Source organism: Strongylocentrotus purpuratus, unplaced genomic scaffold, assembly GCF_000002235.5.
Source record: "Strongylocentrotus purpuratus isolate Spur 01 unplaced genomic scaffold, Spur_5.0 spur5_scaffold_11, whole genome shotgun sequence".
NCBI classification, from domain to species: domain Eukaryota; kingdom Metazoa; phylum Echinodermata; class Echinoidea; order Camarodonta; family Strongylocentrotidae; genus Strongylocentrotus; species Strongylocentrotus purpuratus.
In genome coordinates this window covers 19,104,626-19,120,217 of record NW_022145596.1, presented here as the reverse complement: position 1 = coordinate 19,120,217, position 15,592 = coordinate 19,104,626, and the positions used below count along the sequence as shown (strand labels likewise).

The following is a 15,592-nucleotide window of genomic DNA, read 5'->3' as shown; positions in this document are numbered from 1 at the left end:
TTAGAAATTTGAAAACCTTGAGATTTTTTTTTTTTTTTTTTTTTGGGGGGGGGGGAGGGTCGGGGAGGGTCGGGGAGGGGGGGGGGGGTGGGCTTTCACAGCACAAATAATTACACTAGACTATAATCTACAAGGATCAAAGCAGAATTGTGTTTCGTATTAATACCAGAGTTTTTCTCTAAAATAGTATGATAATGATATCTCATGTAAGATCTTCTTTTCACATTGTCAAACATGTTTTGGACAAGATTGCAGCAATTATGTCCAGGGGTGATACAAGTACATTGCACATTCATAAGGTAATGAACTGTCGCGGCTACATGTATACCAAAATGAAATCACTAGCCATGTATTAATAGTACCTCCCAGGCACTCCAGGCTCACAATAAATCATTCCATAATGCTAATGATCAACCTACTATAGGAACCCCCCTCCATTGCCATTTAAAAAGGAATAAATCTGACATAAAACGCATATTTCCAAACAAATCACCCGTGAAATACCTTTATAACGAATTTCATTGATACGGGGGATAGCTAGCACAGTGACATGGAGAAAGAGATATGTGCATTTTTCATAACAATATATTCTATTTGCCAAACTAACAGGCACAAAGCACAGCTACCGTGATTGAAAAGTATATCTGGTATTGATGAACTTCCATATGAATGAGACCGGCAATAATAGTTACCAAACGTTTGGAGCTTTTTCAGGAGAGTATAGATTGATAAATGTGCACTTTTTATTTGATGTCTGGGACTGCCGCTGGGGTTTTTGCATTCTTTCTAACCTTAAAAATTAAATTCAGACATTTTTGCATGAAGCAAACCAAGTGGCTCAGGTAGCATTTCCTCAATCTGAAAACTGTGTATAACACACCTATATCCGTTAAGAATATGAATTTTGTATTTGTATTTGTATTTATTAACATTTATTTCCTTCTCACCCAGGTCGAAATTCCTTTAGAAACCAGTAGAAACCAGTAGAGACATTCTAATGGTTTTACTGGTTTTCAAGAAACCATTAGAGTCTAATGGTGATCAGGAGGAACTGTGAAGTAAAACCAGTATAAACCTTTACAAACCAGTAGACTGTCATGGTTTAAAGACCAGTAGAAACCAGTAAGATCTAATGGTTTGAACATGGATGCACCAATCTTAAGTCAAACCATTAAACACCTTTACAAACCAGTAGAGCCTAATGGTTTTGGAGACCACTAGAATCTGATAGAAACCAGTAGGATCTAATGGTTTTAACATGGGTGTAAAAGTCCTAAGTCAAACCATTAGAAACCTTAACAAACCAGTAGAGCCTAATGGTTTGAAGACCAGAAGAAACCAATAGAAACCAGTAAGATGTAATGGTTTGAACATGGATGCACAAATCTATAAGTCAAACCATTAGACACCTTTACAAAACCAGTAGAGCCTAATGGTTTTGAAGACCACTAGAATCCGATAGAAACCAGAAGAATCTAATGGTTTTAACATGGGTGTAAAAATCCTAAGTCAAACCATTAGAAACCTTAACAAACCAGTAGAGCCTAATGGTTTGAAGACCAGAAGAAACCAATAGAAACCAGTAAGATGTAATGGTTTGAACATGGATGCACAAATCTATAAGTCAAACCATTAGACACCTTTACAAAACCAGTAGAGCCTAATGGTTTGAAGACCAGAAGAAACCAATAGAAACCAGTAAGATCTAATGGTTTGAACATGGATGCACAAATCTATAAGTCAAACCATTAGACACCTTTACAAAACAAGTAGAGCCTAATGGTTTTGAAGACCACTAGAATCCGATAGAAACCAGAAGAATCTAATGGTTTTAACATAGGTGTAAAAATCCTAAGTCAAACCATTAGTAACCTTAACAAACCAGTAGAGCCTAATGGTTTTGAAGACCACTAGAATCCGATAGAAACCAGAAGAATCTAATGGTTTTAACATGGGTGTAAAAATCCTAAGTCAAACCATTAGACACCTTTACAAAACCAGTAGAGCCTAATGGTTTTGAAGACCACTAGAATCCGATAGAAACCAGAAGAATATAATGGTTTTAACATGGGTGTAAAAACCCTAAGTCAAACCATTAGAAACCTTAACAAACCAGTAGACTGTAATGGTTTGAAGACCAGTAGAAACCAATAAAAACCAGTAAGATCTAATGGTTTGAACATGGATGCACAAATTTTAAGTCAAACCATTAGACACCTTTACAAAACCAGTAGAGCCTAACGGTTTTGAAGACCACTAGAATCCGATAGAAACCAGTAGATTCTAATGGTTTGAACATGGGTGTAAAAATCTTAAGTCAATTACCATTAGAAACCTGTACAAACCAGCAGATCGAGCCCATGTCAATGGATTTGAAAACCAGTTGAAACAAATATAAATCAGTAAGATCTAGCGCCGCCTCTGAATCAGTCTGACTATATTTATTTAAAAACCCCAAAACAGGGATGAAAAACTCTAAAATGTCATTAGTCATTATATTAATAGTTTTATTTTACAGATTGTGCAACGTACATCTTGACATATGCCCTGTAAGGTCTGCAATATTGATCAAGACTATACAAGCCCCAAAACCCCAAAATGCGACTGCCGCCTTTTTTAAACGGCTACATGCACAGCTGGCATCTCTCTGGGCTACACTAGCACTGTGTGTGTGTGCACATGTAATCAATGCATGCAGTGTGTGCGTGTACTCAGCCAGGCCATGCCTTATGACACACACACGAGACAGCAAGACAGCCATTCCTATCCTCAACAGCTATTCTTCAATATGGGCAAGTCTTAGATTTACCTAATTTATTTGCAATACATGTATGTGCAGTAACTGTTTTCTGTTTTGAAACGTAGTAATTAATGTATGATCGTGTCTACTAGGAGTGCTTTCAACGCCTGCCGCAAAGATGAGAAATGTATTGTATTGTCCCATCCATGTATTTTTATGTTAGATCTTGATGCAAGTTTGTGCATTCACCTACACATGGCTTTAAAGGCATCGTTTAACAATGTTAAATCTATGATGCATGGCCCTACGTATTATCAGTGTCAGTGATATGGTGTAATATTGAAGCCCTAACGAAATTGCGCTTCAAAATGATCATGAACTTGATGATGTGCCTCAAAAAGTAAAAATCTTTGACTTTTAAGTGACCGGTTTTACCATACTCATTTTCCCCAATAGACTGTAGTGTTATAAAACCATTGGGGAAAACGTTTTTTGAAATTTTGAATTCCAATCATAAATATCTTGATAATCAGACAAGCCGCCATCCCCCCCCCCCCGCGTTTATCCCGAAAGAGTGCGTTAAGGCGGTACTCCGTTTCTGCAACGCACCCTAATTTCAAGACAAGCGGGGAAGGGGGCTTTAATCACTTTATGGTGTGTTCGCAGTTTCGCACAATATAAACAGAAGCCGTCATCTGGAAATAAACAGCTAGACCCGTAAATGGTAAACAAAATTCCTCCCCCGCAGGCTGTACAAAGAAGTTTGTAGTAGGCCTACATGTATGTGTGTTGCACATGCATCAACCGTTCAATTTGTTTTAACTTTATTTTTGTTCTTATTAATTGTAGGCATCTTTTGACATCTTTTGCCAAACAGTGGATTCAAAGCATATTGTGGACACAGTAGGCCTATATTGACGTGAGACCATGCAGAAAATGCTACTTTCTCTCAACCTCCTGGATCAGCATTCAGCAGCCACGTGACACAGTTGAAGCCATTATCGGTAATTGTGTAGATGTACTTGTATTATTTCTGTACATATATTTTTAATTTTTCCCTGATCATGACACTATAATTCGAAATGCTTATTTTTCCTAAGTTTCAAATATATAAAATTCAATTAATTTTAAATCACTAAAACCTGCAGGTATATTGCAATAACCGACCATATTTTGTGAGTTTCAAACAGTGTTCTTTTCCCTCCTTAGCAATAGAGCTTGGATTCTACTCTCATCAGCAAACTAGAATTGTATTGATAATTATTTGCAAAAAAATCCTGATTCACGTTTGCATTGACAACAAATGTTTAAAATGCAAAGGTATGTTTTATATTATGTTTGTGAGCAATGAGAGATTATTTTATTTCTGATAAATCTTTGAAACTGCACTTTTCTGACAGAATTCATTATTTAATTCATTGTTTACATTCTAGTTTTAAAATGGATAAAAGTTTTTCTTAATTTGTTTTCCTTTCTTTTTGCTCTATATTCATGCATTAGAATTCTTTGCGTGTATGTACCCTGGATCAAGCAGCACTTGCATTATACAGGAGATTCCACCCAACATCTAAACCATGAGTCCAAGCTGAAGAGGAATATTTCCAAAATGAGGTCTACACACACACAGAGGTTACTTTCCCCTTCATTATAGAGATATCGAGAGAGAGAGATGGGTGGGGGGGGGGGGGGAGTGAGTTATAGCCACGAACCTGAATAGCTTAGATGTAGAACTGAGATGCCCATTCATGTCACTTGCCATTTTAATGAATTCCAGGGTTTACAAACATACATATTAACACTTTGGGTAAAAGATCTCTGTATTTGCATAAATTTGTTATTACTATTTATGAAGTAGACCTGTTTCATAATGCTTATGTAGTAGATCAGTCTCATACTCGACCCCACCCCCTTCATATCACAATGTCAATTCCTAAAAACCTGTGGCAAATTATATAAGTTGGTAATAGAGAAAAATTGAATGAGGTAGATGCAATACAAATTGATTCCAATATTAAGCACTTAAGACTTTATTCAGGTATGGCACGTGAACCGCCCAAAAAATTCCAAAAATGCTGCAGTTTTGTTTTATGTTTAAAGAGAACGGTAACAAAGGACCTACATGTTTTTGTATATTTTGGACTGCGCATATTCAGTGATCTCTGTATTATAATATATAGAAATGTAAAGCATATAGAACTTTATGTCAACTCCAGCATATCTGAACGAGCTTTAAAAGACAATCCAACCCTTGTAATAAGTTCATTGAAATGGAAGCTGAAAAATAAGAGAAATAGAAAGGCGAAAGTTTGAAATAAATCGGGCCAATATAAAGGGACTTGTGATAATATATAAATATGAGATCACTAAATCCATGCATATCTCAATGAAATGCTAGAGCGCCGTATGGCAGCCGTGCTAAAGCCAGGGTAATAATCGGGAGCGCCAGGAGGTTCAAATCTGACTGACATGAGCGCTACACAAGAGCCCACTATTATTATTATTATTACACCTGTAGTCATGGGACAACTCTCCCATTTGTTAATGAAATATAATAAATTCTCTTTTTATTATAAGTGCCTTCTCCCTTTGAGAACTACTCAAAATATATTATTAATAGCACATTATTACAGGTCCTCTACATAGAAAAGCCACTCGTGAATCATACATTTTGAAGAAAAAAAATATTTAAATCATTTTGTGTGTTGAAATAAATGGGAAAGTAGTCCAGCAGCTCGTCATACTGACATTACCGATTCAGCCAATTTAAAATGCCCTTAGGTTTAGTGATTACAGCTTTCAACAATCCATAACCACCTTATTTTCTGTCAGATTTAATTTGCTATTTTTTAAAAGTATAGTTGTCTGTTAAGGTTGGATTTCCCTTTAAAAAGTGTAAAGGGTAAGCCCTATGTAACATAATGTGATTAGGCCATTTTCGTTATAAATCAAATCAAAGTGCCGCGGAACAAATTATCTCTTTCACCTATTAAGAATAATTGTATTTCAATAGTCAGAATGCGATATGCAAACATTATGTGTTGTTAGGTAGGGCAAGACATAATGTTTGTCCTACCTATAGTACTAGCAACACGTAATGTATTCAATTTGTATTCTGACTATTTAAATACATTTATTCGTAACAGGTGAATTTAATAATTGGTAATGAGGCACTTAACAAGGACCTACCGTATTCATTAAATTTGATTACAATACGAAAATGACCTATGTACAGTACATGTATTCATATGGATAGGAAATCATCTTTGAACTGTTATATGTCGTTTTCTGAGGGTTTATAATTTTATAAATTCTAAAGGGTTCATAATTCTACAAATGAAGTAGGATTCCTAATTCTGAAAATGAACTAGGATTCGTAATTCCAAAAATGAAATATGGTTCATAATTCAGAAAATTAAATAGGGCTCAATATACTTCCAAAAGTTTATTATTCTGAAAATGCAAATAGAACCCTTTATCCTTTTTGGAATTACGAACCGTCAATATAATGAATCCTATTTCATATTCAAAATAATACCATTTCATTTGCCGAATTATGAACCCTATTTCAATATCGTTATTAACGCCCCTTTTTCAATTCCAGAATTATGCACCATTTATATTTTTCGTAATTATGAAATCTATTTCATTTTTAAATTCAAACCCTTCTTAAATATGGACCATATTTCATTTGTTTATCGATTTGTCATAATTTGTCATAATACACTGTACTATCAAGTTACATTTATTGATGAACAGCATATCACAGCACTTGTCAAAATAGTAAGACCGTAAATGAATTTGTTTTGCTTGTGAATGTAGTAGGCTTATATTATGTAGTACACAATATTACATTTCCAATTGCTGCAACTTCATATCAATCTTTTACATGTACTATGACAATCTACAGGTCAAAATCATGCTTTGCATAATCATTTGTGAATTATTCTCTATTTAATATACATGAATGAAGTACTTAAATTTGTGCAAATGAACTTATTCTCCATGGTGGAAAATTACAAACGAAATTTCTCAGCAAAAACTATTTCTCATTGTTTCTACTCATGATGGCTACCGTAAGATAACTATTGCAAATTGCCAAACCTACTCTTTTAAACATCTACTCCAAATTTTCAAGATTGATTTCTCTTTGTTAAAACTGGCCATAATTTCTAGACAATAATTAGCCAATTTAACATTGTTTTTTTTAATATTTCTTCTTCTGTTGTTGAAATGTGTAAAAAAAAAAAAAAATCCTTTTTCATTTAAGCTGTTAACCTTGCTTTTAAACGTTGATGTCATTGTAATCACTATATGATGTATGATATTCTGACAGAAAATTAAAGGATACACTGTTAAGTGTTAAATATGATAAAGATGACCCAACCTGATTGTGATGTCTTTTGTTAACAGACGTTTGCGAGAGAAATGGCTGAACCTCAAGAAAATAGTTAATTGTGTTGGAAGCAAACTTCATGCCAGCTCCTGTCATTTTCGTGTCTACTTTGCAGACCAGCATGCCCTTTTAAAGTACAAAAAAACAAACAAGGGCTGGCAGATTTTGTGAGGAGTACTGTGTTGGAAGTGCATTGATGTAGTAGAATTTAAACTGATCAAAAAAATGTCAACCATGTAATGTAACCAATGCTGTGGTTCAATTGAGGATTCCTACTTGTCTTCTACTTGTCTCCTACTGGTTCCATTGGGGATTCATACTTGTTTTCTACTGGTCTCCTAATGGTTCCAGTTGGGATTCCTACTGGTCTCCTAATGGTTCCATAAGGGTTTTCCACTGGTCTTCTACTGGTATCCTAATGGTTTCTGTATGGATTCCTACTGGTCTTCTAATGGTTCCAGTTGGGATTCCTACTGGTCTCCTAACGGTTCCATTAGGGTTTTCTACTGGTCTTCTACTGGTATCCTAATGGTTTCTGTATGGATTCCTACTGGTCTCCTAATGGTTCCAGTTGGCATTCCTACTGGTCTCCTAATGGTTCCATTAGGGTTTTCTACTGGTCTTCTACTGGTATCCTAATGATTTCTGTATGGATTCCTACTGGTCTCCTAATGGTTCCAGTTGGGATTCCTACTGGTCTCCTAATGGTTCCATTGGGGTTTTCTACTGGTTTTCTACTGGTATCCTAATGGTTTCTGTATGGATTCCTACTGGTCTCCTAATGGTTCCATGACTTCTTTTTTACTTGTCTAATGGTTCCAGCACTTCTTTTCTACTGGTCTTCTAATGGTTTTTATATCGATTTCTACTGGTCCCCTACTGGTTCCAGTGGGGATTTGTACTTGTTTCCTACTGGTCTCCTAATGGTTCCAGTTGGGATTCCTACTGGTCTCCTAATGGTGCCATTAGGATTTGCTAATGGTCTTCTACTGGTCTTCTGCTGGTTCCAGTACGATTTTTTTTCTACTGGTTTCTAATGGAAAAAGCGCCACTTTCCATATTGAAACCAGTAGAGAATTGACCACTAGAAACCGTTAGAAATCTGTACTGGTTTTCTCTACTGGTTTCTATGGGATTTTCGACCTGGGCAACAGTACAATATGAAACACAATGTATATATAAATTATATATGTAACAACTATTTCAACAATGAATTACTTGTAGTCAGTTATAACTACTGTGCACAACACACATTTACTTTCACAACAATCGCATCTAGCTATTTCCCCCAAATTAACTCTATTGCAATTTTAATACTGTATTGTATGTCCCTTAGAAATCCTGGTAGGATTACGCAATACGTCCTTCAGAATGTTTGCACTTTTCAATAGGTGACGCACAAGGCTATTGAAATGGTCTGAATTTGACTTTTCCCAAGTAATTGCAATCATGCTTTTCGTTCTGAATGTTAATTTTTGGATTAACGTGAATGAATACATATATACATCCATTTTGGAATCGTTATTTCTGCTAATAAACTTGTGTATACATGCACTCGGGGTAAAGTAAAGTTTCAATTTGTGGCCTACACAGCAATTTTTAACCAAACTTGTTCATGAAAATATTATTTTGGACCATTTTGAGATCAGTTGCAAACTGAAGAGCACTTACCTTCAAACATTTGTGCATACTGTGGGAATCCTGTTGCTCTGAGCCATTGGCATGTATCTGCAGCCTCAATTTCTGTAGCAAGACACAAAGAAAAATAAGTAAAATTAAGAAGAAGATCAAGAACAAATTACAATAGTTGAACAGATAATTCATTGATTTCAAGTCTAAATATTCAACGAACAAGAACAAATTTCCCAATCTTATCTGTGAGTGTTAGCTGAAAAAAATGATGACAATACATGATTTTTTGGGGTAATGAATAAACTGTTGTTTATTATCATTTGCAAAATATTCAATGAAAATCGTAATATAAAACAAATGTTTATTGGGAGGCCAAGACGTACTGAAGACAATGTAGTTCACATGATTGAGTAAATACAGAAGATTGATTAAAATGTCAGTATTTATTCAATGAATCACAGAATAAATACTGAGAAAGAAGAGTCGACAGGCAGCAAGAACATACTTCAAATTAGCTAATCCTTTGCAAAATATTCAATGAAAATCATATAAAACAAATGTCTATTAGGGACATACTGAAGACAATCTAGTTCACATGATTGAACAAATACAGAGGAATGAATAAAATGTCAGTATTTATTCAATGAATCACTGAATAAACAAGGAGAAAGAAGAGTCAACAGGCAGCAAGAATTTACATACTTCAAATTAGCTAGCCTTTTTAATCACTATTGCTAATGTGATTCCCAAAGGCCCTCACTGTATGTAGACATTATGCAGACAGGTTATTGAATGATACAAGTCAACTACCTCTTATTTTAAAATTGACCAGCCTTCGATTAAGTCCTGTTGGACATTTGAGGAGCGCAGCTTCGAGAAAGAGAGCCACTCGACTGGGCTCGTGTCCTTCAGTGTAGAGAGCCATCACAAAGTCTTACAAACTTTCCAAGCTTTTAGAGAATACATTCAAAGAAAAACAACCACTATTTATCTTTCTCCCCCAAAAGGAGTAAATATTCCTTCAGTTCTTGAGAGACTTCTCTGTCTTCAAGCATCACTTCTTCCTTAAAATAGTCCTTTGCTTTCAAAACTTTCTTTGCTCGCAGGCCACTAGAGTGAAGCTAAATAGGGGCTTGTCTTCTGCTCTGTTGACATGATATCCGAACGGATGAAAGAAACGTTTGGGACCATGCATAGAAATAGACGTCCTTCTCTGTTTTGTTCGCTTCTTTTTACGATGCACATCTTGAGCAATATCTCCTCTACAAAATGGCCTTATGTCTACTGGAGGCCATTTTTTTTTATAATGCAGACGATTATTCAAATGAATTACAATATCTGCTAGTCTGCTTTAGACCATCCATGCACTTTGTTAGTTAGAAATCTGGCTAGTCGCAACATGGAACATTTTAATAGTTCAAAGAGCTGGAAAATGGTATTGAATCCTGTACAAAATGTACTTGCAGGTACTTGAAGAGTCCATGCACATAGTCGCATACACAAGATAAAAATTAAGCAAAGGAACGATTTTCAATATGAATCCAGGGATCCAGTCACCAAGTTGGTTCAGTCAAGGAATTGGTCCATGCTATTTCAAACATGTTCGCGCCAAACTTGAACCGAGCACGTTGCTAGTCCTGCAAAACGGTAAGCGTCATTAGGCTATTTGGGTTAGGTTGTAGAAGCAGCCACACGCTTCCCCCATCCCTTGGTCTCAAGCTAAAACCGTCGCTTCCTGGCTGCTACAGTTTTAACTCTTGTAAACAGTGAGCAAGACATTTTAATCCTGACAGCAAACACTTCACTTCATATCTATCTTTCCTCCGTGACTATGCAGGACCAGAAACAAGACAGTATGTTGTCGATATCAGGGTCTATTTGACAGGCAGGCAACCAACACGGTCTTATCTCGTCCGTCCCTCCCAGAGTCGTCCCCCTGTAAATGGATCCTCAGCTATGGACCCACACTGCAGTAACTATAGCTGCCATCCAAGAATGGAACAACAAGCCTTGCTAATTAGTCCCAGAGTAAATTAACAAACAATAGTCCTGCTTGTTGGTGCCATTGCTGAGCGAAGTAACCAGGGATATCGAGTGATCCAAGATAATTATCGTCCTTGTCGTCACTGCCTGCAACAATGGCTCTCCGTCGGTCCGTTCAATCTCCTATTAATAACCTGGTGTATGTATGGCAATGAATATTCAATGCAGCTGGAGAAGTCATGCACTTCAGTTCCTGTTATGTAATCAGAAAGCCATCAAGAGGGTCATCAAATTTTTATGACATGACCGGAGAGAGAGAATTTCAAAGGTTCTTGATTTCTTACGTAGTACATGAACAAACAAGCGAGCTAGCTGAAGAGCATGGGTAGTATTGTGCCAGATTCGCGCCAATCCTGAACGGCATGAACCGTGTCAGCTTTTATTGACTCTGACGCCAAGTGCAACGTGCAATGAGAGGATATTTTGATTGCCACAAACTTCACACTATCAACAATAACCGGGAAAAATAACAGAAAGATAAATAATGGCAGAGCCACACATTCATGGGAAGAGAGGGTGAGAGACAGAAAGAGAGACAGGGCAATAGACCAACCTTTAGTGTTCCGAATCGTATCATTATGAATCACAAGGTCGGTGAACGACTGGAAATGTTATGGGTTGGAACTTGAAGTACTAACAAAACACCTCTTTCATCATCGACCAGTATTCCAAGCCACTCTACAAAACTACATATAAGGGTGGGCCAGTCTCTTATGTTCCTTTCCGTTACACAAACATGAACCACCACATTCTTTTGATGCGTGGTTACTGTCAGGTCATCACATGATCAAGTTAAATTAGGGGGTACCAGCTCAAATGGCTAACAAGTCAGCCACAAATTTCTCATTGTCGGAAAGAAAATAGGCCATCTGATTTTAAATTTAAGTTTTCATTTTTTTTCATCCAAAAAAGCAAGCAAACTGCCTCCACCCCTTATCTCCTACAATGCTTTTTACATATAAATCAACCTTAAAAAAAACTAAGCTCTATTCAAATTTTCAATTACATGAATCTCAATAAGGTAACATTATATGATGTTCATGTGGCTTCCAACAAATTCAGGTGGGGGTAAGCAACTTTACCCCCAGTTCTAGGTTCCTGACTTCCTGTCAGCCTACATTCTGAGCATTGACATGATGAATGTAGGCTTGCATTCTTCAGGTCCTGTTTCTGCCAAAGTCTTGACGTAAAGGCGAAAGATGGTGCCATATCTCGCAGCTGAATGATATCTGTCAGTCATCCGCTAACCACAAGTTTGTGGGCAAACCCCATTGCCCTTGGGTCAAGTTTGAATACATGTCAGCAGACATGACTCTTGTTTGATCAAACTTTTTCTTTGAATACCATACTTGGCAAAAAATTGATTGTAAAGGTGACACGGTATGTCAGTCTGATGAGAGGCAGAACTTTAGAAGAGAGGTGAACTTTTGCTCAATGAGAGGTAGTGCCCTTCTGGCTCTGAACAGATGATTTTATTCTTTAAATAAGAATTTAAAGCCTGTCTGCACTAGTTTGGCCAGGGGGATTAGACCTCCCTGAAAAGTAACTGACAGGTTATCTCATCAAATCAGCTCTAAATTAACATGAGAAAAGGGGATCATGTGGGACCAACAGGCACTGCTTAGGCATTGTTTTAGAGGGAGGATGTAGCTTCAAGTAGTAAGTAGGGCTTAAAATAAGAATTCAAATCAAATCATCATAGGCAGGGGCATTTTAGAATCTGAATTCATTGCCTTGTGTACGCTACAATGTCGAGAAAGGCAGAGTGCTGTTACTACAGTACCATTTAAAATACATACCAGTAATGTAGCTCTTACATCCTTATTGCATTTACAGTTATCCTACAATGCATGTTATGATGAGAACCAGAAGGTCTTTGACCTCACACTAGCAGCATTTAAAGGGATCCGGTAAGTTTGTCTCAGATTCTGAAACAAAATCCTGGATTTAGCTCATGCTGCAATGATAATTATAAACCTTTAGGTCAGTCAGGAACCCCATGACTTTTACAGGCCGATCGCCTGTCTGATTATCGAGATAGTTATGATTGGAATTACAAATTTTGAAAACTGTTTGCCAAACGGTTTCCATAACACTACAGTCTATTGGGAAAAACGAGTATGGTATAACCGGTCACTCAAAGATTTTTACTTTTTTGAGGCACTTCTTGATCATTTTGAAGCACAATTTTTTTTGGGCTTTAATATTGCACCATTTCACAGACACTGACAACACGTAGAGCCGTGAATCTCAGACTTAACATTGTTACACGATCCCTTTATACCACAAGCCAAAAAACATTGTTTTTCTCACATTCTACAGTTTTGTTGGAAGTTGCTTGGCAACTATCCATAAACACACAAAACAAAACAAAAATCGAAAAAGCCCACCTCTGCAGAGACCTTTTGTTTTTCTAAAAAAACTCCTCTGCATGTAATTAAAACAATGGCAAGTGACCTTCATCCTAAAACAGGAAACATTTTGTGTACTCTAGTAGATAATCACCTTTATTTAATAAGCGACCCTGTACTACATCGTGTAGTTATTTACATGTACATGTAAATGGGGTCGTGGGTAGGAACCTATTCGGCACTTTGTTCACGTTATTAAAAGTGCTAACGGAAGTTCAAAGAGAAGAGCCTTGTTTATGAAAGGAAAATGTGGGGTACAGAAGGCCACAGTGGATTAGCGGAAAACAAAATAACTTTGTAGGTTTGTTTTTTTCTCTCTCGCCAAAAGGCTAAAGATGCTTCAAGCAAAGTGACACTTTTATGTCCAAAATCTAGAAGGCAAAATGGTTTACTGAATAAATAATAAATAATAACTCTGGATTTATATAGAATTTAATGAAGAATGCTAGTCTCTAGATGCTTTACAGATATTATTATAACTAACTGTTTTTTCCACAGTCAGGCATCAGTGACTGTCATTAACATGACCGAATGCACTTTCCATCTTTTTCAATATCATTCCCTTGAGAAATTAATAAATTGTGACTTCTTTCATTTTCTTTTGTCTTAAGACCAATCGGTCATGGATAAAGCCATAAAAACCATCGTCACTGTGAATAAGGTTATGTAGACTGATTTCTGCAGGTGGTATAAATGCACGCAATCCAATTCCAAGAAAAATTGTAACTGTCTTATGACTGATTCATTTAATTATTTACTGGTATCATAATATGACCCGTTTGAAGCCAGAAGGGCAATATTTAATTCATATAATTGAGAATAAAAAAGAGCTAATACCCTATTTCAAATGAGGAAGGAGAAAAACCAGGAAGACTATGAAAATTATCCAACCAATTATAAAGCAACCTAGAATACTCAATTCACATCAGATCATTGAATGTAATTGTAGCAGTTACTGTCTTTTTCAGAATGCCATGAATCTAAATCCCATTTCTTTACTTGTAAACAATGAGATGCTGTTGAAATGTACAAGTAAAAAACTAATATTTTTACTGTGCAAAAGGTGAATAATAAGGAAAGGCATTTAAACATACCGGTACTGAATTTTGGAATCTAAATCCTATGTAAAATCTTCATTTTCACATAATGAACAATAGAACGATTTGGATTGATTGATCTTGAATTGAGCTTTACAAGAAAGGGAAGATAGTTGTCTCCCCTAGATCAGAAAAAACCTAAAGAAGAACACATTTTTAACAACAAACTATGGCAAAAGGAATTGCAAGATGATTTGTCATCCTAACAAGAAACAATAACCAATGATTGCAATGAAACTAACAATTACTCAGAGTGAATATCAGGATTATCACTTTTCCTGATCCGGTTTCGACGAAGAGTTTCTTCAAGTAATGTACAAGGATATCCTATGACATGTCTTGCTTGAATCATACTTCTAGTTCTACATCACTGCAGGAAGCTCAGGATATCCAGGGCTTTACTGACCCTGACCTTCGCATCTTTTGACGATGTCACATAAGTGTAAAATGCAGGAAATGGTTCAGGACTTCAAGAAATTAGAGATCCGTTTATTGATTCCAATGAATTATTCCTACAATATCCTTTTCCTAATTACAAACACATCTGTAATAAAATGAAGACTTGGGGATTTAAGAATCTACAGAATACAGATATGTTTATTTCAGCATCATTATTCATATCCTATTCTGTAATACATACAGAGTTGTATGACACACAGGAAAAGCTTGAATGAATAACCTTTTCTGTAATATTTAAACATCTGTATAAAATACAGGGAAAGTGTCCAGATCTCTGATAAAATTTGTATTTGACTGATCAATAGTACAGTATTATAATAATAATAATAACGGTGTTTTTATAAATCATTAACCAACAAAGTATCTAAGCGCTATACTTGTATACTTCGAGTAACAATTAGAAATGTTTTTATCTGGCCTATTACGCCCTATTTCTAGGTTTAGTTAATGTATACTGTGCTTTTAAACATGATCCTACGTTATACAACTTTTGCATTGATCAACAAAAGAAGGAAAACAAATCCTGTGTCCTGATTCCCTTACCCTGTCCCCCCCCCCTTTTCAGGCTTCAAGCCATATTCTGGATGGATGGATTTTTATCCCAAATCTCCATCTCACTGTTTGTAAAGTTAGGCCTTCTTGAGAGACATGAGTGGGGTTAAGAATAACAGTGGATAAAGGCTTCTTATCAGAGAGTCAGTCGTTGAGTGGTCTTGATGAGTGCTAGTAAAACATTTTAAAAAGGTCTGGCACTTTTTTTTTTTACAGAACAACAAAGTGAATAAAAATTTAGGAACAACAACTTTTCACAACCCAT

The 15,592-nt window shown here is 36.2% G+C and overlaps 1 protein-coding gene and 1 long non-coding RNA gene across 4 annotated transcripts in view; one reads left to right on the top strand and one right to left on the bottom strand.

The window, feature by feature from the left end:
- LOC100889572 (rho GTPase-activating protein 7) overlaps positions 1-15,592 on the bottom strand; it is a 90,863-nt gene that overhangs the window by 65,503 nt on the left and 9,768 nt on the right. Inside the window, exons 1-2 of one of the 3 annotated variants that reach the window (XM_030980861.1) lie at positions 11,362-11,507; positions 8,805-8,876 (exon numbers count right to left, since the gene is read on the bottom strand). In XM_030980861.1, the coding sequence (XP_030836721.1) occupies positions 8,805-8,814 (10 nt within the window). In that variant the 5' untranslated portion in view covers positions 8,815-8,876; positions 11,362-11,507. Of the gene's footprint in view, positions 1-8,804; positions 8,877-9,575; positions 11,052-11,361; positions 11,508-15,592 lie in introns of those variants that run through there. The other 2 variants (XM_030980860.1, XM_003723338.3) reach the window with 2 other exon arrangements.
- On the top strand, positions 3,445-4,924 carry LOC115922268. Its single transcript, XR_004063397.1, has 2 exons — positions 3,445-3,744; positions 4,241-4,924. It is a non-coding gene; the product is annotated as an uncharacterized LOC115922268 (long non-coding RNA).